Genomic DNA, 21922 nt, shown 5'->3' with positions numbered 1-21922 from the left:
GCTCCTGGCCTGCACCACACGTTACTGCCAAGAGGCATTATACAGGCTACTGGGCAATGTAAACACTCACAAGGCAATAAAGTGAGGTGCTGAGTGATGAAACAGCAAAGATGCCTCCCCCACAGCGAGAACCAGCATCATCTTTTTTTTTTTTTAAAGGATACGAAGAGACTCATTAAGAATAGGTGGGTACGTAAGAGACAACACAGTGGTAATACAATGTGCACTTACTACATGTCAGACAGTGCTCTAAGCACTTTTCATATTGTTTGACCTCATTTGAACCCCATGAGAACCTGGGAAGGCAGCAAGCATCACTGGTTCTATTTTACCTCTGAAGAAACTTCACCTGAGGTCACGTAGGTATTCTGCAGCAGGGTGAGGATTTTAACCCAAACACGTGGGTCCAGAAATCCCACCAGCCATGCTGACCCACCCCACGCATGTCAAGTGCATAGTACAAAGCCTGACCCTGGCACGGTTTCACCAAGTGTGAGTATAATAGAGGCGGCACCAGCAGTGGCACTTACAGAGCAGGGTGGCTGACCAGGGCCCGGGATGGTCAGGTAACTTGCACAGCGTCCCTCATTTAGTTAAGTGATGGAACCAAGATTTGAACCCAGCAGTCTGCTTCCGAAGTTTGCATGCAGGACCTTGGTGTGTGACAGGGTTCAATAAGTTTTAGCCATTTCTATTTGTTTTTTATCTTCCTATACATTAGTCTTAGAGTGATGGAAGGAGATAGGAGGTTTGCTAAAATGTAGTCAGCCCAGGGCTTCACAAAATGAGTCTGAGCCAACTGTTGCTTCAACAGACTAAGAATGGTTCTATCTGGAATTCGAATCTCTGGAAGTGAAGTTTGGGCGTTGGCATTTTTAATAAGCTGCCCAGGTGATTCTTATGCATGCTGAATTCTGACATGGAAGGACCATAGACCTAGAGAGCTTAAACCCAAGGTCACTCAGCCTGAGGGTGGCAAAACTGGGATTGGCATGTAGGAGGGACCCTTATTTTTGCTTTGTGAGAGTCAGCCACTAGTAGGGTTGGTTTTAAGTGTCCAGGGCAGGGGTTCAGAACACTTGTGAAGTGTTCCTCTGAAGAGAAACACCTATTCAGACCTCGTGTGTGCTTGGAATATTTGCTGCATCCCCTTAACGTGCTGAATGGTATATTAATTATAGTGATGGGAAATTAATATTTGGAGAATTTCACCACAGCCCCTTCAAATAATACCAGGATGGCTTTGCAAAAGTGAGGCTGGGTACCCTCTGCTGAATGTAGGGACCACAAACGGCTGGCCCTAGGGGACAACTGGGTGTTTGACCCTTGACTTGTGAGAAGACTGATGCCCTTGCTTTGGCCTCATTTCTGGGAAGGATGGAGAACAGGGTGACCTGGTATCCCTGACATTTCAGCCCCATGGCCTGGAGCCTTGGAAGCAGGCCCAGCTGGCTCTAGGCCAGTTGCCCAATTCTAGCCAAAGTTTATCTAAATTATGTTTTCCTATTGAGCCAGACAGAGGACTGAGGGCAGGTCAGCCTTTAATTTTATCTCTTTGGTAACAATAGTGATAGTAATGATGAGTATACGGAAAGACAAATGGACAGCATATTACACATTTATGTCATAAGAGATGTAGATATGATTATAAATGTACACGTAAAATATGACCTTCTTTCTTCTAGCCCTCTTATAGCCTGGTTTGTTTATTATGCAGATCATGTTTGACTTCATAGAATTGGATGTTATTTAAATTCAATTATTTTGATGTTAAGTTCTTCTTTCTAGTACCATTTGAGTAAATTTAGAGGCAGTTAGAGTGAATAGGTACATTTGTCTCATACCAGTTAAATTATAGGGAGAAAAACACTGTAGGAATAAAATAATTATTGTGAAAATGAAAAAAACAAAAACGGTTTAGAGGGTTTGATTTGGGTCTGCATGTGTTTGTGCTTTTCTTTTTGCATTCCGTTTTTTGAGGGATGAGCAGGAAGGCTGGAAAATTTTCAAGAAGCTGAAGGCAGATTGTGTGTGTATGTGTGTGTGTGTAATTCTGAGTGTAAGCTGCTGGTATGAGAGTAGAGCTGGAAATAATTGTGTGGTTAATTGGATTTAGTGTAGATAACTACAGCCCATTAAGGCCTTAAATCTGTTTTTTTTAATTAGTAATAGAATTCTTTCTTTTATAAATCAAATTATCTTGCAAGAGTTCTTTATTTTATTCTGCCAGTGTGGACACCTTGTTAGTCCTTTGAAGCCAAGGGTTGGCACTGGTGTCACTGAAGGGGGTGAAAAGCCAGGGCAGGCCTGACTGTGCAGGGTCACTATGAATACCACTGATGGGTGGCAGAGCTAAGAAACTGACTGTAAAGGACTCCAGCTAATAAACACAGAGCTGCCTATCCATTGCCTGCCACAATTTGCAGAGAATTCAGCATAGCTTGTCTCTGTGCAATGATGGATTTCAGGGCCCTGGGGATCTTTGAAGGTCATCCTGCCAATCAGCCTGCCTCCCACACCTAAGAAGGGAAACTCGCTTTATTATCCTCTGGGGCAAGCAGGGCTTTCACCTCCTCATCTTCTCTCCTCCACAAACTCTGCTGGCAAAAAGGGGTTCATAATAGGTCATTTTTCTGATCCTGATATCAGGATACACTGACCTCTCATAGGTCCGTGTAATCGAGAAACTATTGCCTGGTGTCCTGCAGAAAGATGACACTTGAGCTTTTTAGGTTCTTCTAGCTTCTTCCTTCTATTTATTGACTCCATTTATACTCCCCCTTTGTCTCCTCTCTTCCCAACCCTCTCAATGTATTACTATGCTTACAAAATATCTCTGTCTCTTGACTTTGTCTTAACAAATGTCTTCTCCACACCAAGGGTGGAGAGAGGGAGTGACCGAGGAGGAAGTAAATTTCCACCCTACCCACCCCACATCACATCAAATAATACCACTATGACTCCAGCCTGGAACCATGTTCAGAAGAGAGGGACAAAGGGGAAAGCACAATAGGGCTTCTGCTTTTGTGTTTAGATCATGATGGGAATTCAGCCCTTTCATGTCAGTGCTGAAAGGTAAGGATTTGACAGGTGAGTCTGCCGAAGGTGGGAGAACAGATGAAAGGCAGGTGACACTGGCATGGACAGAGATGATGTGAATAATCTGAGGCAGGCTGATGGACAAAAGAACTGGTTTCAGAGTCTTACTCTACCATTTTCTTGGGCAAGTATTGACCCCTCTGAGTGGTGTCTTCCTCTGTATGATGGTGGAGCTAATTAACCCTATTAGGTTATGGAGGTGACATAATGTCTGTGAAAGTGTTTTGTAGAATTGTGAAACATTTATAGCATTGGGATTATTAATAAGAGGTTACTTATAGAGAGGAGAAAGAAAGTAAGTTTGGAAAGACATTTGATTAACGATTGAAGAAGGCAGGAAGGTGGGTTTTGAGATAAGCTCTTGTTGTAATCCCTTGTTCTAGTTTGCTAGCTACTGGAATGCAATATACCAGAAACAGAATGGCTTTTAAAAAGGGGAATTTAATGAGTTGCTAGTTTACAGTTCTAAGGCCGAGAAAATGTTCCAATTAAAGCAAGTCTATAGAAATGTCCAATCCAAGCATCCAGGGAAAGATACCTTGGTTCAAGAAGGCCAGTGAAGTTCAGGGTTTCTCTCTCAAGTGGAAGGGCACATGGCAAACATAGAGTTTCTCTCTCATCTGGAAAGGCACATGATGAACACGGTCAAGGTTCCTCTCTCATCTGGAAGGGCACATAGTGAACATGGCGTCATCTGCTAACTTCTTCTCCTGGCTTCTTGTTTCATGAAGCTCCCCAGGAGGCATTTTCCTTCTTCATCACTAAAGGTCACTGGTGCAGACTCTGCTTCTTGTGGCTGTCATTCTGCTCTGCTCTCTCTGAATCTCTCTCTCATTCTCCAAAATGTGTCCTCTTTTATAAGACTTCAGAAATGAATCAAGACCCACCCAAATAGATGGGACACGCCTCCAGCTAATCCAGCTTAACAACCACTCTTGATTAAATTTCATCTGCAGGGAGATGATCTAATTACAGTTTCAAACATACAGTGCTGAATAGGGATTAGAAGAAGCTGCTGCCTTTACAAAGTGGGATTAGGATTAAAACATGGCTTTTCTAGGGTACATCCATCATTTCAAACTTGCACATCCCTTAACTAATAGCCAACATTTACTGAAAACTTACTATGTGCCAAACATGGGGCTAATGATATTCTCTTACTACCTCTTCCATTTTACAAATGAGCCACTTTATTTTAAGAGAAAGAGCTGATGCTGGAGGCATTTTATTTCAATAGAAAGTGTTGATACTGTCCATAACCGCAATTTATTTCGCCAGTCTAATGTGTCATTCCCCCAGATACTATTTTATACCAATCTTCAAACCCCCTTCCTATAACTCTCATCTTCATCATCACTCTCAGGACATGGCTTTACTTCCTCTTTCACCCCAAAACCAGAAAAAAAATAGTAAGAAAAGTTGCTAAATCCAATAGTCAATTTTTCAGTTCTCGTTCAACCAGCCAATTAGTAGCACTTGACCAAGTTGTTCACTCCCTCATTCTTGACACGCTTTCTCTTCTTCCTTGACTTTTGGACCATTATGTTCTCCTCTGAACTCATCAACCGTCCCTTCCTAGTCTCCTCCACATTTCCCAACTTCTTAGACCTTGGCACCCTCCAGAGGTTCGCCCTGGTGTCCCTTCCTTTTCCTACGTATGCTCCACTCACCACTTTGGTGATCTCATCAGGCCCCTGGCTTTAAACATCATCTATATGCTAGTGACTCCCAAATTTGTATCTTTAGTCTGACCTCACCCCTAAACTCCAGATTAATATATATATTGCAGTACTTATTAGGCATCTCCACGCAGATAATAGGCATCTCAAAGTCAACATGTCCCAAACTGAGCTCCACATCTTCTCGTCAAAATCTGCCCCTCCTCAGTGCTTCTCACCTCAATTAAAGGCAACTCCACCATTGCTTAGGACCACTCCTTGGCTTCACTCTCACCTTTTCCCTTTGTTTTACACATTGCATTTAGTGCATCAGCAAATCTTAATACCATTGTCTTCAAAATATTTCCAGAAACTGACCATTTCTTAGCACTTCCGTTGCTACTGTCCTCATCCAAACCACTGTCATCACTCACCTGGATTACTGCAGCAACCTCTTCACAGTTTATCTGTTTCTGCCCTTGTTTCTCTCCAGGCTATTATCAATAGAGCAGCCAGTGTAACCTCATTAAACATGGTCAGATCATGCCACTCTACTCTGTTCAAAACACTAACGACTTCCCATTTCATTGAGAGTAAATGCCAAAGCTCCTAAAATATTTCACAAACCTTGCCTGATCTGTCTGCTCCATTCCCAATCGTTGTTACATCTCTGATTTCATCTCCTACTCCCTTTCTTCTCACTAACTCTGCCCCAGACACACCAACCTCTTTGGTGTTCCTAGAACATGACAAACATGCCCCTGCCTCAGGGCCTTTTCATGTGATGTTCCCTCTGCTGGGAGTGCTTGGCCCCCATATATGTTCTCCGCTTGGTGAAGACCTCCATAGCCACCTGGTATAGATTGAATTATGTCCCCAGAAAAGATATCTTAAAGTCCTAACCCTTAGTATCTCCGAATGTGACCTTCTGTGGAAATGTGTCTTTGACAATGTAATGAGTTAAGTTAAAATGAGGATGTGCTGGATTAGGATGGACCCTGCATCCAATATGACATGTGTCCCTATAAGAGGAGGAGACGTAGAGACACACACAGAGGGCAGACAGCATGTGAAGATGGAGACAGAGCCAGGAGTGAATCAACTACAAGACATGGAAGGCCAAGGATGACTGACCACCGCCAGAAGCTAGAAAGAAATACTCCTTCCCTAAAACTTTCAGTGAGAGCATGGCTGAGTCAACCTCTTGATTTTGGACTTCTAGAACTGTGTGCCTAGAGATTTTGATTGTTGTAAGCCACCCAGCCATGGTGATTTGCCATGGCAGCCTTAGGAAGTGAAAACACCATCCTATTTAGAATCTGAGGATATTAATCTGCCCCCACCCTAGTGCTCCATTTTCCCTGTCCCTGCCTTATTTTTCTTCATAGCACGTAACAGCATTTTAGGTACTTAAAATTTACCTGTTTATCGTTGGTCTCTCCCCGCTAGAGAATTTCGGCCGATTTCACTCACTGCTATATCCCTGTCATCTTTCTAGGTGCCTGGAACATAGCAGATGAAGATTTAATGAATAAAGGAGTGATTGAAGGAGGCACAGAGAGGTTAAGCAATTTGCCCAGGGTCACACAGATAGTCAGGGCCAGGCTATAACTAGGTCTGGCTGGGAACAGAACCCAAGGTCTTAATCATTGTATTAGTCCCCGTAAAGGAAGGTGACCGTAAACTGCACCCAACGCGGTGCTTCTGTTTTCTCCTTTGTTCTGATTTCCCGCAGCTGCAGATGGCAGCATGGGCCCAGGCTGTCTTTACTCAACTAGCTGTTTATTTCTTTCTGCCCAGTGGTGGGGATGATTGACCCCTTTAAAGATTGATGTCTTTAACTCACCTGCAACCGCCATAGCAACCAGGTAACCTAAGGACTCCAGAAGCATTGAGAGATGAAAAAAAATAAAAGTGAGCCCAACATAAACAAAAGAAATCTATGAATGGAGAAACCGCTGGAGTTCTGCGCCTGCAGCCTGCTGTGTCATTGGCAGAGCGGGGGAATCAGCGTTGTTCTCTTCCCCGACCCACTGGAGCGGCCATGGGCCACAGGCCGACCCTGTCTGAATTCCTGCCTCTAGCATGACCCCACTGAATCCATCCAAGAGGCGTGGGCTCTTTCTGTCCAACATCCCCAGAGAAGGAGGACTCTCCAGACACTCTCATTGTGCCTGTGGTGATGTGGGGAATAGCCCTAGGCTGGAAGTGGGGAATCTGTTCCCATCTCTTAGCCATCGTAGAAGGGCCATCTTCCTTAGAAAATTCTTTTTTTTAAAGGAGCTCTCTGCTCCTTCCTAATCTGACCTATCTTAGAGAGACAGTAGGAGAATAAAGGAGTGATAGTGGGGAAAAAAAAACTGAAATTAAAGTCTTTCTAGAAATGTGAGTTAGAATTGTCATATTTTAATTCAAGGATTTGTGCCAGGAACTGTGTCAAGCACTTTGCACACATGATCTCACTTTATCCTCACAACCACCCTTTGTGGAGGTAAGAATTCCTTGCAACTGAAGGATGTGGACACAGAGTTTCAGAGAGGTTAAGAGACTTGCCCAAGTTGGCACAGCCAATAGTGGGAAAGTGGCTTTCAAATCCAAGCAGTCTGTTTCCAAAGACCACATGCTTAACCATTCCCCCACATTGTGCCCCGTGGGGATCCAGGGATTAAAGGAAATCCAATTTTTCTTGCCTTAGTCATTCCCAGGGCACTCTCCGGGCCTCAAAGCTCGGAGCAGATCATCGACAAAGTGTCTGGTGCCCTTTGCATTTAATTAGCCCCTTTGATCTGCGGAGTTTGCTGAGCTCTGCAGACATGATCATCATAATCCCCCAAACCCAAAGCCTGGAGTCCCAGGAGCTGGGCCAGCCGAGCTTGCTCTTCCTATATCCCGGTGTCCGACTACTTGGTAAATGCACCGAGGATGTGCCCTGTTCTGAGAGGTATGCAAGAGCAGCCCAAATCCCCGAGGACACAGCTACAGGATGATTCGATGACAAACTGGTGATGATGCAGGGAGAGAGCCAGGTCTGTGGCTGGCAGTCAGGAGAATCGGCAAAGCATGTCGGGCCTGAGCTGGGCCAGGAAGGGTCCTGAAAGGGGGAGCAGAGAAGAGCCGTCCAGGTGCAGGCACAGGGAGGTGGGGAGAGCACGGACCAGGGTGCAGAAGGCAGAAGGCTCGGGACAGCGTGGGGAGAAGCAGCAGGGCCTGACATCAGAAAGACCTTCTTTTAAATTCTGGCCATGTTGCGGGCTGGCTGTGTGGCCTTGACTTAGTTATTTCACCTTTCTCTTTAGGCAGGGGTCTCTCTTAACATCGAGAGATTGCAACGGAGGTAACTCATGGATTCCCAGATTCTGTGTTCCATCATTTTAGCCTTTAACAGAGTTTACCGCAAAGGGCATTGTCAGTAAGTCTGGCTTGCATCGGTCAGGCTGCAGGCTCATTTCCACGTCTCTTGTTCTCAAAAGCATACGTACGGGTCTGCTCAGCAGCACCTGCTCAGTGAAAGGTCCAGATGAAGGCTTTTTAAAAAGCCCTAAACACTAAAAAGATTATGGCGCGCCTCCCAGATGTACATTAAGGGAAAAAAAAAAAACCCTCCACAAAATCATAACATACACAACTTGCATGAATGCCTAAGTTAAAATAGCTTCCTTCCGGATTTTTTCTTCCTAGAATCCTGATCACTTCCTTCATCAAAGTGAAACTTGTCTAACATTTTTGATATCCTTGCTTTCTGAGATTGGTGGTACCTGAAGCAAGTCCCAAGGGAAAGCATGGGGGTTGTCTTTGGGCTAACCAAGGAGCTCCAGGGGAAGCAGTCTGCAGCCCGCCCTCCTTCCCTGCCCTCCTTCCCCTAGCCCCTCCCAGAGCTCAGGTCTTGGTATCAGTCGTGCCCGGGGTGGTAGTTCTTCTTCCCTGGGTCCTGGCTATTGCCAGCAAGCCCGGAGCCTCCCCTGTCACTCAGCACTGTTGGCAGGGCCCGGAAGTAATGTCTCTTACCTGATCGGCGATTTTACATGGCTGCTTAACAACCCGATTAATCAAACCCGGCTCATCCTGTTAGGATTAATGAGCCTAGGAAATGCTGCCATGAATAATGAAGGCTTTTCGTCCCTCCACCCCTACTTGTTCCCACTTTGCCCCCTCCTATTTCTTTCTCAGTGCTGCACAGCAGTGACTCGACACCAAGGGCCCTTATGCCCCCATTGTTTGGTGAGTGTTCAGCGCTGAGGGCATCTCCCGTCTCTTCTGTGTCTGTCCCAGGTGCCACAGCTGCCCTCCTGGAGCCAGAAGCTGGCCGTGTCCGGAGGAGCAAAGCTTCTTGTCTATCAAACAGATGTGTGTGCACCTGCCTGTCAAAGCTGAATTGAATGCCCAGCTGCCCAGGCACTGTACCATGTGCTTTAGGATATGAAGATGGATGTGTCCCTGTGAGGGTCACAGTGTACTGGCCCAGAGACAAAGGAGGGACATGCTATTATAACTGGGGGATATGGGAAGGACCTGGATGCCCAGCAAGGGGAGGGCTTGTCATTCTCAGAAGAGTGGGACAGGGACCCAGGGAGGGTTTCATGGGGTTTAAGGCACCCACGCTAGGGCCTGATCATATATATTTTTAAGTTCATTAATTCCACACATATTCAGGGAGTGTCAGGCCCTGGGCGAGGTGCTGGGATAAACAAGACAAGCGTGGTTTCCATTCTCATGGAGTGGTCAGTCTCATCCCTGTTCCTTGGGGCAGCGCAGGAACCCTGAAGACAGGAAATTTGAGCTGACGCTGGATTCGGCTTTTCATTTACACACTCGAATGTGAAAAGTTGTTGAAGCACCTTCTGGGAGTAGATTCAAGCTTGGAGGAAAGGCTGCAGATCAAACCATACCTCCATCCTGCCTTCCACGGCTTCTCTGGTGGTTGAAAATGCCTAGATACTCCGAATGAGGAGATGAGTGTCTTGACAGAGAAATGCCCGAGTCACTCAGCATAAGGGGCTCCGAGATAAAAGCTCTGCATTCAACTTGGAGAAGTCAGGGACAACTCCCTGTAGAAGGTGACATTAGAACCATCTTGATGACAGAGGAGCAGTTTGAAAGGGCAACCAGGGTCAAAAGGACATTCTAGACCTCATCCAGGCCAAGGGGAGGCCGTTGAGTGAGAATCTCTGAAGTGGAAGGGAAAGAGGATTCCATGCATCTTGGAAGGAAACAGCTGGCTCTGCAGTCTGCAGCAAAGAGCATGATGTGCAAACGGAGCTCCTCTACTTCCTTTTTTCAAGATTGGGAACAAGGTGTGGTTTCCTGAGTGGTGAAATCCCCACATCATGAGCAGGGACACAGTTCAAGTGGCCAGGCCACCTTCCAAACATATCAGCATGGGCCCCAGGGATTAGGGCTGTGCATGGCAGCTCACAGACAGGGACTGAAGGGCCATTGCAGAAATAAATGAGAGGGGCAGGGGGAGCACTAAGAGTAAGGGAAGCAGGGGCCATGGGCAAGGTCAGGGAGGGCACATCAAGTCTGGCAGGACACAGAGGGGCAGGGCAGGTGCCAGTCTAGAGACTGACTCCCCCTCTGCTGTCTATTCACATTGGTTTCAAATCTGGACACCATCCAGCTTGGCCAAGCTCTTTCCTTGTCTGCTTCCAATACCCCCAGGCTGGGCCCCCAGGCACGAGGCCAGCTTGATGGGACTCAGGACATCTTCTACCCAACTCCCTGGGTTCCTGGATCCAGCCCCCACCTACCAGCCACCTTCCCCACTCTAGGACACAGGATGAGAGGCTTCAGGGAGGGGGCCTGAATTTCTGTGCACTGGCTTTCAGGAGACTGCAAAGCCTCAAGACCAGCGCTTTAAACTTGGCCAAAAGGACCCTCACAATATATCGTAAAAGCTTGAGTTTATTGTTAATATTTGACCATGGGATAATAATGAGGGGTGGGATAAGGGGCATGGAGTTTTTCTTTTTGAAGCAATGAAAATGTTCTAAAATTTATTATGGTGATGAATGCACAGCTCTGTGATTATACTGTGAGGCATTGATTGCATACTTTGAATGGATTGTATGGTGTGTGAATAAATCTCAATAAAACTGCTTTAAAAATTTGACTGTGGAAGATGTTTTATGAAAATTATGGCCTCCATCCTACATCTACAGCTGGCTAGAGCTGATGACGACTGTTCCCTTGAACCTGGGTGAGGACCCTCTACTTCACCCCAGATCCCACCAACTGCTTCCCTTCTGAATCATCTCTCAGGTCCTGAGGGCATTTGACTCTTGGCTTAGCCTTTAAAGAGAAGCCCATTCAAGCTGACACCCCCTTTCGACAGCAGAGGCGTCCATATAAATCAAACCACTCATTTTTACAGAAACCCATTTCCTCTACTTGGGCAATAGAGGAAATATTGGCCTGCTTCTGTAAGAGCTGGAGGGCTCAGAACTGGTGGTTGAGTTGACCAAGGTGGCTAGGTTCACATGACGGAGCTCTCGAACCCAGACCTTCTCCTGTAGAGTCTGGTGCTGTCCTGATAGAGCCTGTGGCCTGGTGGTGGGTGGCATGGTCTGGCCTATGGGGTGGTCCAAACCAGCTCTCCAGCAACCGTCCACCATCCATCTATCCCTGCAGACTCTGGGGCTCCAGTCTTACTGCCCTTTCCCTCTCTTCCTGCAGGGGGAGCTGCTGAGCCCTTGCCGCTGCGACGGGTCGGTCAAGTGCACACACCAGCCCTGCCTCATCAAGTGGATCAGCGAGCGGGGCTGCTGGAGCTGTGAGCTGTGCTACTACAAGTACCACGTCATTGCTATAAGCACAAAGAATCCTCTGCAGGTACATCCTGGGGGCTGCTAGGTGTGGGCATGGGACCCAGCACTGCCCACCTGATTTTCCTTAAAAGAATTATTTACTTTAGATTCAGGGCAGTTTGGAGACAAGAATCTAGAAAGGCTAGGATGGGCAAGCACCTGGATGTCATGCAGGCAAGGAAGGGAATGAGGGAGCTTTTAGTTTTCTCTTAAGTATTGGCAAGGAGAGCAGAAAGGGGAATGCATAGATAGAGAAGGAAATGATGGAGAGAGACTGAATGAGCTAGTGCATACATGAATGAAGGAATGAATGAATGACCAGAGGGCAGAAAAGAGCAGGGCATGGGAAAAAGACAGAGGGTGAGAGGAAGGTGGAGAAAGATGATGGTAAAGTGAGGGGCTGAAAAAAGAGGCTTATGTAGAGAGGAGACTCGAGGCTGCTTCTTAAACTTCAATGTGCAAGCAACTCAAAAGGGATCCTGTTAAAATGCAGGTTCTGATTCAGGTCTAGGGTGGGGCTCGAGATTCTGCCTTTCTAACATGTATCCAGTTATGCTACTGCTTCTGATCCACAGACACACTTTGAGTGGCAGGGAACAGAGAGAAAACTGGAGAAGAAACGGAAGAGGGAATCAGAGAGAGATAGAAGAATGTGCAGAAAGAAAAAATAGCGGAAGGGAAAGAATTTGCAAAGACTGCTGTGCTGGGGGCAAGGGCAGGGACAGCCAGGGCTGGGGGTGAGGTGTCTGCCAGCTGATTCAGATGGGCTTGCACCTGTGGAAGGTAGGGCGCCCCCTGGGTCCCCATGCCCACCCTGCCGGCCCTGCCCTGACGCACCCATCATTCCTAGAGGAGCTGGCAGGTTCTTCGTCACCTCGTAAATCACCCCAAACCAAACAGCTCTTCCTGCCAGGCAAACACACATTACAGAACAATTGCCTTCTGAAAATATCACCACGTGTGCATAGCCAATCAAGCTGCCAGTTGATCAATTAGCCAGTGTACTGGTGAGGATGGAACTTTAGCTACCTAGCACAGTTGTTTCTCCCCTCTTGGGCTGGGGTGGGGAGGTGGGGATGGAGGCGAGCAGCCCATTGATCCTTCAGGCCCAGGAGAGCCTGGTGATTTGGTGTACTGGTGGGGATGGGGTTTTGCACAGAGGAGCAACCCCCTGGAGCCACAGCATCCAGGATGTTTTATTTCAGACCCTGTGCACGGGACACCTCCAGGAGTGAGTGTGTGAGTGGGTGTGTGTGCATCTGAGCCACAGGCGTCTCAGCCAGCCTGATGGCGTGCCAAAGGGTCAGAGTAAGTGGCGCATCCTGCTGCTGCTCGTTCCTTTGTGAGTCGCTCATTTCAAAATATTGAAGCATATTAAACTAGTGTTCGGAGATGGCTGATTCCATGTTCCCTGGGGCGTGAGCAGAGGTCTGGGGCCGTTAGCCCTCTCCTTCCTTTCAGCTGACTCTAACCTCTGAAAGGGGCCTAATCTCAATCTAACAAGTCCACCCCAAAGTGCCCCCAAGAAAGCAGGCATCCACAGCTGTCTCTAAAATGAGTTAGGGAGAACTTCTTCCTGGGGGTAAAAAAAGTTTTTTATTCTAACTAAGATTTTATTCTGTACAACTGAAATACAGCTTTTTATCCTTTGGGCATTACAGACTGTCAAATTATCTGGAAATTGCATTACTTACAGACTGATTAATCTTATAAGTGTAATAAGCAAGAGGCAATGTTGGCATCACTGATATATTAGGGTGGATTTTTAAATATATATATTAGTTTATTCTTAAGTTACTACCATGCCTTCAACTATTGAGTTTCTAAGCACTGGAGACTCCCTCTGATCCTCTTGCTCCTAGAAGTGCAATGGTGTGTGAAATGCCGTATCACTTTTCCAGATAGCACCAAAAGAAGGAAGAAGTTTAGTTTATATGCAGTATCGCGTGTTGTAGCCTAAATTCCGCAATTAAGTGTCCTGGGCTCCTCTGGCCCTGAAAAGTGTGAGACAGGTCCCTGCTCAGCTGCAGTGGGGCAGCCTCTGTTCCCACGGTCTCATGGGCCCACCTGCGGTGCAGGGTGCAGTGCAGGCAGCTCATCAGGCCCCATGGCCAGCGAGCGGAGCCATAGAGGGGTCCTGAGGTAGCCTCTGCTCTCAGAGTGGGGAGGGGGGGCGGGTCTAGGGTCTCCTGGGCCTCTCACCTCTTGGTTCATGCCGCACACAAAAAAATGTGAGAAACACTGGCCACTACAGGACATTGTCTCAGAATTCTGCAGCGCCTTGTGGGAAGTTCTCTTTCTAGCCAGAAGAGGCCCCGAGAAGGGAGGAGTCACAGGACAGCCCCGTGGGTCTCAAGGCTCCATGGCTGCTTCCTACCCACTCTCTGCTACACTTGAACTGAAATTATATTAATGAACAGTTGTTAAGTGCTTAGTGGGTACCAGTTCCAATATAATTATGTATATAGGATATACAGGTGGTTCAGTGGTAGAATATTCGCCTTCCATGCGGGAAACCTGGGTTTGATTCCTAGACCATGCATCTGGAAAAAAAAAGTATAATTACAATATATAATTGCATTATATAATAAATAATATAATTATAATAGCACAATATACAATTATATAATTATAATGACATTATTATATTATCTCATTTAATCCTGGAAACAACCCAATAATATGGATACTATTATTATTCCCAATTTACAGATGGGACTGGAAGCCCAGAGGGGTTCAGCACGATGGTTGCACAGCTAACACTGGCAGAGCAGCAGGGGTTGCATACAGGTGGCCCGACTTCCAGATCCAGGCTTTTAACCTCTACCCTATAGATAGTGCACAGGCACAGATTTGCAAAATATGTTTAGAAATATCCCCGCCTTGACATACTTATCTGTACTTTTTTGTCAAAGCACAATGAAGAATAGAAATGATGGCAGCTCATACCCTTGAAAGGGTTATTTCATTTAGCCCTCACAGAACTCTAGGGAGTAGGAAGGACCAATTATTTCCGTGTTTACAGAAGGGGAGATGGAGGACCACATGATTTTTGGCTTCTCCAAGGTCACACCCAGTAGGTTAGGGGCAGAGCTGGACTAGAATTGGGCCACCTGACTCCTTGCTCAGTGCTCCTTCCTGTTACAAGGGATGAAGCATCCAGTCTTCGTGCCTTCTTTCCTCTGTCTCTCTGTGCATCGATACTGAAGGACAGGCAGGGGGCGGAGAAGTCTGCTGCCCCTAGTCTTGCTACTAGGATGGGACTCCTGCTTGGAAGGATGTTCTGGGTTGTCCACCAGATTGCAGAGCTCTCTTGCTGTTTGCTTTTCCTTACAGTTCTTCTCCCACCTCCTCTGGAGGTCTCAAATGGGGCAAATAGGAGGAGAGAGCACTGCCCTTAGCACACCTCCCTTGTTCATTCCTCATCATACTTCATGTTGTGGTCAGAGGCCCCGTTTAGTTTCTACAGGTGGGCTGGGGGGTGGTAGGAAGAGGCTTTGGGCGCTAATGGGGCCTTTCTGTGCCTCTGTATTGAGAATTTTTTGAAGCCTGGAGGAAAAGGAGGAGGTGAAGACATAGGTGCCTCAATGGTAGAAACAAAAAGCTCAGTCAGAAGCCAGTGGGGCCCCAGAAAAAGCATTTGATCTATATCAGAGAAGCCTCTAAGATCCGGTCATAGTCTGGAAAATTCCCTTGTTTTGCGTAACCCTATGCTGGCAAAAGCAGTGGAAAATTGAAAGGCCTGATTACCTGTAATGAGAAGCTGTCTGTATAGTTAAATGGACAGACTGATGTTCTACATCTAGACTAGTCACTGAAATGTGTTCCAATGATTACAATTTCTCAGGGGCCACTGGTCAGGCTGCTTGAGCCAGAATCAGGGCTTCTGTCCAGGTCACTGAGAGCAGAGTGAGGGGCTTCCTATTGGCAGATGGGAGCCATTCAGTCCTTCTTCAGAATTCAGGCTGTAATACTTCTCCTGAGAATGTTCTCTGCAGGGTATTTTGTAAACCCCTCCAATAAGGAGATTGTCCTTCTCTCCACCTTCCCAAATCTGATCCCATCAGCCCTCTGAGTAATCCCATCAATAACATCACATTTACTCTTGGGACAAAGTCCAAATGCTGTGTATGTTCTACAAGACTCTGCCTGGTCTGTCCTGCTTACCTATCCACCTGTCTCACCCCATCCCAACTTTTGCCTCTCTGCACCATCTACTCTTTCAGCGCCTTTATACATGCTGTTCCCTATGTGCGGAACACTCTTTCCTCCTCTCTTTGCCCAGTAAACTCTTCATGCTTCAAACCTCAGCTTAGATATTGCTTCCTCCTGTCATAGGCTCTCCCAGTGCCATGTACCTCCCTTTCTGACCCCTGATGAATTGCAGTTGTAAATAATTATTTGGTCATCTGTGTTCCCTACTAGTCTGAAGGAAGGTTCATGAGGGCAGAGACCTTGTCAATTTCTGCTTACTGCTTATCACCATTACCTATCAAAATGCCTTGTATGTGGAGAAGATTCAGTACATATTTGTTGAGCAAGTGCATGAATAAAACCTAAATTAGAATATAACTCCAAGCTCATTTATGCCATAGACCAGGCAAGGAATCATAGAAACCCATTCACACCCCAACCTTCAATCTATCCATCAAGGTTGCTCTTAGTACAATACTTTCTTGGTTAAAAAAAAAAAATGAAATTTTGGTGTACATATACATTCAGAAATTAACTATTTTTCTTATCCCTCTCCCACATTCTATGTCTTCTCCTCATCTATTCAATTGGTAATCTCTAGCATAGAAAACAAGGAAAAGAAATGCCTGTACCCTCTGAGCATTTATTATGAAAATAGACAGCCTTAGTCTGAAAAGAATATTTTGAGGCCCTGGAATACTACCCACACTAGCTCTGCATTTTCATTCTCTCCCTCCTATTTCTCTGTCTGTATTATAATCAAGTTTAAAGGTTATTCTTCCCAGCTCTACCTGCCCACAATTCTTCCCTGTATTGACTTCTGATCACTCAGTGTGATATAGGTTTCCTCCTCACCAAAGGTATAATGTAAAACTCAGAAATCTGCAAAAATATCCATTTTAGTACACGTATGAAAGCCCTGGTTTAAACCCTAAACCAGAGGTGAGCGGTTGGGGTGGCAGAAAGAAAAGGGATGGGAATGGGATGGAAATGGACAACAGCTAACCTGCCATTCCCTTTCCCCAGTGGCAGGCCATCTCTTTGACGGTCATTGAGAAGGTTCAGATTGCAGCTGCCATCTTGGGTTCCCTCTTCCTTATCGCCAGCATCTCTTGGCTCATCTGGTCGACCTTCAGTCCCTCGGCAAAATGGCAGCGCCAAGACCTCCTCTTCCAGATCTGCTACGGGATGTATGGCTTCATGGACGTGGTGTGCATAGGTGGGTCTTGGGTGTTTGTCTCCATGGGAAGTGGAGAGCCTCATACATGTGAGCTGGACAGATCCTTCAGGATTGCTCCCTCTGAGAGCCCAAAGCAGAAGTGGCATCAGGCTCGAGTCCTATGAACTCAGGAGGGGCCAGCGGCTTAGATTTTAGGGGTAAGTTGGGGGCCAGCGGACAGAGAAGAAAGAGCTCAATCTTTCCCAAACAAATCTGTTTTGCCTAATTGAAGATAAGGATAAGGAGGCTTGCCTGTACGAAGATTTCAGAAATGTCAATTGGCCAGTCTATCTGCCTCAAGCAAGATGTGGGAGGCCTCTACTCTGTTGTCTACTCCAAGGCTGCCAAGCCATGGCAAAGGATGCCCACATATTTAATTCTATTCTCTTCATTGCAAAATGCCCAGAAACGGCCATAATGATCCCTGATTCTTTCCCCTCTTCCCCAGCTTTCCATAGGCCTATTTCATACTCAAGATTTCTCTAGTCCAGTGGTTTTCAAACTGTTTGGAATCCTAGTGTTCCATGTAAAGTTGCAGGAGCTACCTTCAGGGAAATGGGATGCATTATGGACAGACTCTGAATCCTGTTGTTTCACCTTAAGATACTGTACATTTATCCATTTATATATACTTCCATTCCAGGTAAGATTTTGTTTAAAAGGTTTCAGTGATTTAGACAAAAGTTGGAAACCCACTGCTTTAGTTCTTGCTTCTTCCCTTACTCTATTTCCCAAATCTCATTCCTCCTTTCCTCTACTGTATTAGGCTGATTTGTGGAGGGTTGGGTTTTTTCTTCCACAGATGATTGTGGATGTCAATTGCGAATGCTTGGACCTAGTAGCTGAGGAAGTGGGGAATGACCCTGGTTTTCTCTGAGTGAAATAAAGCAAGCTTAGGCACTGGTCATACACCTTAACCTGGAACTCTCAAGATATCCCTTAGACTACAGCACTGAAAGCATTAGAATTCCACAATAGTCTTCTTTGGGCATGAGTTTGCATATTGTTTTAGTTTCCTAGGCTACTGAAAGCAGATACCATGAGATGGGTGGCCTTAACAATGGGTATTTATTAGCTTACAGTTTTGAGCCTGAGAAAATGATCCAAATCAAGACATCATCAAGGTGATGCTGTTTCCCCAAAGACTAGCTGCTGGTGATCCTTGGCTCCTGTCGCATGATAAGGCACATGGCAGCATCTGCTGGTCTCTCTCTTCTCTTCTGGGTTTCATTGCTTTTATTTTTGCTTCTGTTGCTTTTTCTCTCTCTTTCTGAATTCATTCCATTTGTAAAGGACTCCAATAAGAGGATTAAGACCCATTCTGAATGAGGTGGACCACACCTTAACTGAAGTAACCTCATCAGAAGGTCTACTTCAATCGGTCCATGCCCACAGGAATGGATTAAATCCAAAAACATGCCTTTCTGGGGGTCATATACAGCTTCATACCACCACAATACTCTATCAACTAGGTTGGCAGGAAAATATCTATTAGCTAAATTTTGGCTAGGATACTGTTGATGTGAATTTCTTTGGGGTCCATTAATATTAGGAACTTGATTACAGCAGCCAGGAATAATGGATGCTAAAATTTGCGAACTTGTCTAAGTCATGTGTTGCCTCTCCTGGCGAGCTAACCCAATATATCGCTTCTGAATCCAAGAACCTTTTGATTATGACACATAGATAGTGAGAGAAACAGACTGCCTAGGCTTAGAGGGCTGTGGAAGAGAAAAGACCATGAACTGAGAAGAATTTGACATTGAGACATTCTAATTTACTTACCTCTCCCACCACACTTCCTTGCTCCTGCTGAAGCCTGGGCTGTTGATGCCAAAAGCCAAGTGTGTCTCCATATGGAGGTACACGGCTCTGGCACAGAATGAGGAAGCAATGGAGGGCTGTCCTATTGAGGCCCCTCCAACTGCCCTTCATTCTCCTTCAAGCAGGCTTTAGATCAGCCCATGTTGTGCTCCTCTATGAGAGATGCTTTCCTGTTACGTGGCGTATTAGTCAGCATTAGCTGCAATAACAACTCCAAAATCACTGTGCCATCCAACAACAAACATTTATTTTCTATTCAGAGGTCTTTGAGATGACTGTGACTCTGCTGGGCTTGGCTTGGCTAGGTTTAGCTTCTGGCTGTGGATTGGGTTCAGGGCTGCTTCAAGTCTCTCTTCAGACTTGGACCAGGCTAATGGTGCAGGAACTCCTGGCATGTAATTTTCTTCTAGCAGATTAGAGAATTACAAGAGGGCTGGTGGAAATTTGCAATGCCTCTCAAAGTTTCTGCTCAGAACTGGCAGAATGTTCCTTCTGCCCATAGTCCATGGCCAATCAAGTCACACAGAAGCCCAACATCAATAGGGCTGAGGGGCATGGAATTATATTCCTCTTACTCAGGGTAGAAGGTGGGCGAAAGAGGAGAACATAAATATTTGCAGAAAATTAATATTATCTACCACTCATGGTTTTCTCGATTTGAAGACTGAGCAAATTGAATATAGAGACGAATGTGTGATCAATCAATACAACTTCCTTGTTTTGGGGAGAGAACTGGGGCCCAGAGAAGGGAAATGATCTGTTCAAGGTCACTCAGCTTATTACTGGCAGAGTTGAGATTAGAAGCAAGGTCTCCTGACTTTTAGTTCAACACTCTTTCCATTAGTTCTCTCATATCAGGTATCAAGAGTCCTGCAGTATCACCTATGGGCCATCTCCAGATGCCACTTGAGTCAGCATGTATCTAACCCATCTCTAGATGTCACCTGAGACAGCGTATACCTGGGCCTACAAGCAGGAGACATTCTCTCTCACACAGGTTTGTTCCCTGTGTCTCTGAGTTACCCAGCATCTTCCTCTGGCGTGCCTGTTGGTCTGGTCTGTACCATCATAGAGACCTTTTTTCTTTGCTGCTGCTTAACAAGCCTTTTATATATAAGAACTCAGTGGTATACCACCCAAAGAAGAGTAAGGTGCCTCTCTCTTCTCTTCTTGGCTCCTGTCTATCCCCCGCCTGTCCCCAGTATCACTTCTATCTCTAATTCTTTATCTTTTTATATTCCTGTGGCACTCAGACCCTCAATTTCTGGGAGAAGCAGTATGGATTGAATATTAAGAGTTTTCACATTGCTTTCCTTTATTTCCTGCTTTTAGGAAACCACAATTTCCCCAGATGCAAAACCATACCATGGTCTATCCATTCTGCTCTGACAAGGGAGGGACCACTTCAAGACAGTCATTGTGGGAGGGGAATACAAAAGGATCCTAGTTGCTTCTGGTGCCATACAAATATGGTCAGATATATTTACATGTAGACTATCTCCCTTTTAAGGAATATGGGCTGCTCTATTATTTTATTGAGGATAGTATGAGCTAATTCAGTTTCAGAAAATGCCCCATTTTTCAGATTGTGAAACTATGGCCTGAAGGACTTGTCTGAGTCTGACTCAGGCAACAAAGTAGGACTCTCTAGGAGAGACTGTCTGTGAGAGAAAAAGGTAGTGGATGAAATAAAAAGGGAGCAATATGTGACCTGGAGAAGAGAGTGGAAGGTGAAGGGCAGTAGCTAGAACCACAAACAGATTCTTGTGTGGTTGGAATCAGTAGTGATGATGGTGGTTTTTAGGGTAAAGTTCAAATATCAGTCACTTTTTCTCCTTTGCAGTGTTCTGGCCAATAGAGGAAGAACATATGACACTGACACAGGTGGACAAAAAGTGACAGTTTTTTAGGGGCTCTCTGGAGAGAGAATCAAAGAGGTTTACAATGGCCACCAGGGATTACTTCGTTTTAGACTCAACTAAACATTCAGACTTATGGGACTAACAGAGACGTATGGGACTAGCAGAGTTTGGTACTGGATTCACTTAGAGGATGTGGGACAGGAACCCCACGGGGCCTGTCTCCATGGCAGTTCAGGTAATCTGTACAGGAAGTTCATACAGCAGGCACCCCATGTCCTTGCTCAATGCTAATCTGCCAGCTCCAAATGACAGCTCAGGTGTAAGGAGGTGAGATCCACAAAGTGGGTCTAGGGTCGAAGTTGGTATAACTTCCCTGCAAAAGTCATATTCCATTACAAGAGCCACTGTGCCCAGGAAAGCCCAAGGTCACAGCCCCTCCCCATCCCAGGCATTCACAGTTAATCCAGTTGGGGGTTAGTTCCCAATATAGGCCACGTTGTATCATAGCTAACATTCAACTTCATCAAATATCCAGAGGGAAAGAGCCAGAATACGAACCCAGGGTCCAGTTTGTTCTGAGAGAAGGGAAAAGGTCACATCAGCCTTCTTTGACAAGCCTGCTGCTTTCATCTGTGAACACAGAACATACAAGCCTGATTACCCTACTGATGGGAGGCAGGGAAACTGGAACAGGGGACAAAGACCTGGTTGAGCCTGCCAGAAGGAGACACAACCTGGTCTTCTTGCTGCACAAAGATGGAAAATACAAGCAAGAACTGCAAGGGCACTTGAATTCTTTTGAGGCACTCAGCAGTTTGAAAATCCAATAAATTAGCTTGCTTCCATGGGAAGGGGGAAACGTCTTTCCCAGAAGTCCTAAGAGAGTAGAAGATGGTGTGAAGGACAGGGAAGAGGAAGAGCAGGTCCCCAAGGAGGGGTGGAAAGAATGATAGGAGAGCTGTGTATTCTCAAAAAATCTTGATTGAAAAATGTGTTGAATGAAAGAATTCATGTGTATAGACCCAATCGCCTTGGATAGTTGGAGCGATTTAATACTTCAATAAAAATTCATCATCAGGCAAAAGGAAAATAAGTACAGCCCTGTATTAGCTCAAAAGGCTGAGTAAGGTGATGGTGGTGGGGAATAAAACCATTTGCTAAAGTGAGTCTTTGGACTCTGTTTTTCAGATTCCATGAATAATTTGTCTAGGCCCTAAGACTATCCAATGGCTACAGGTAATAGATAATCTCATTGAACATAAA

General features: G+C 45.8%; 1 protein-coding gene across 1 annotated transcript in view; it reads left to right on the top strand.

The window, feature by feature from the left end:
* Positions 1–21922, top strand: part of MARCHF4 (membrane associated ring-CH-type finger 4) — a 100951-nt gene that overhangs the window by 63551 nt on the left and 15478 nt on the right. The window contains exons 2-3 of the mRNA XM_077152024.1: positions 11430–11585; positions 16781–16973. Of these exons, the coding sequence (XP_077008139.1) occupies positions 11430–11585; positions 16781–16973 (349 nt within the window). The remainder of the gene's footprint in view (positions 1–11429; positions 11586–16780; positions 16974–21922) is intronic.

The sequence above is a fragment of the Tamandua tetradactyla genome, chromosome 3 (genome assembly GCF_023851605.1).
Source record: "Tamandua tetradactyla isolate mTamTet1 chromosome 3, mTamTet1.pri, whole genome shotgun sequence".
Taxonomy (NCBI): Eukaryota; Metazoa; Chordata; class Mammalia; order Pilosa; family Myrmecophagidae; genus Tamandua; species Tamandua tetradactyla.
This window is presented reverse-complemented; position numbering and strand designations above follow the sequence as displayed.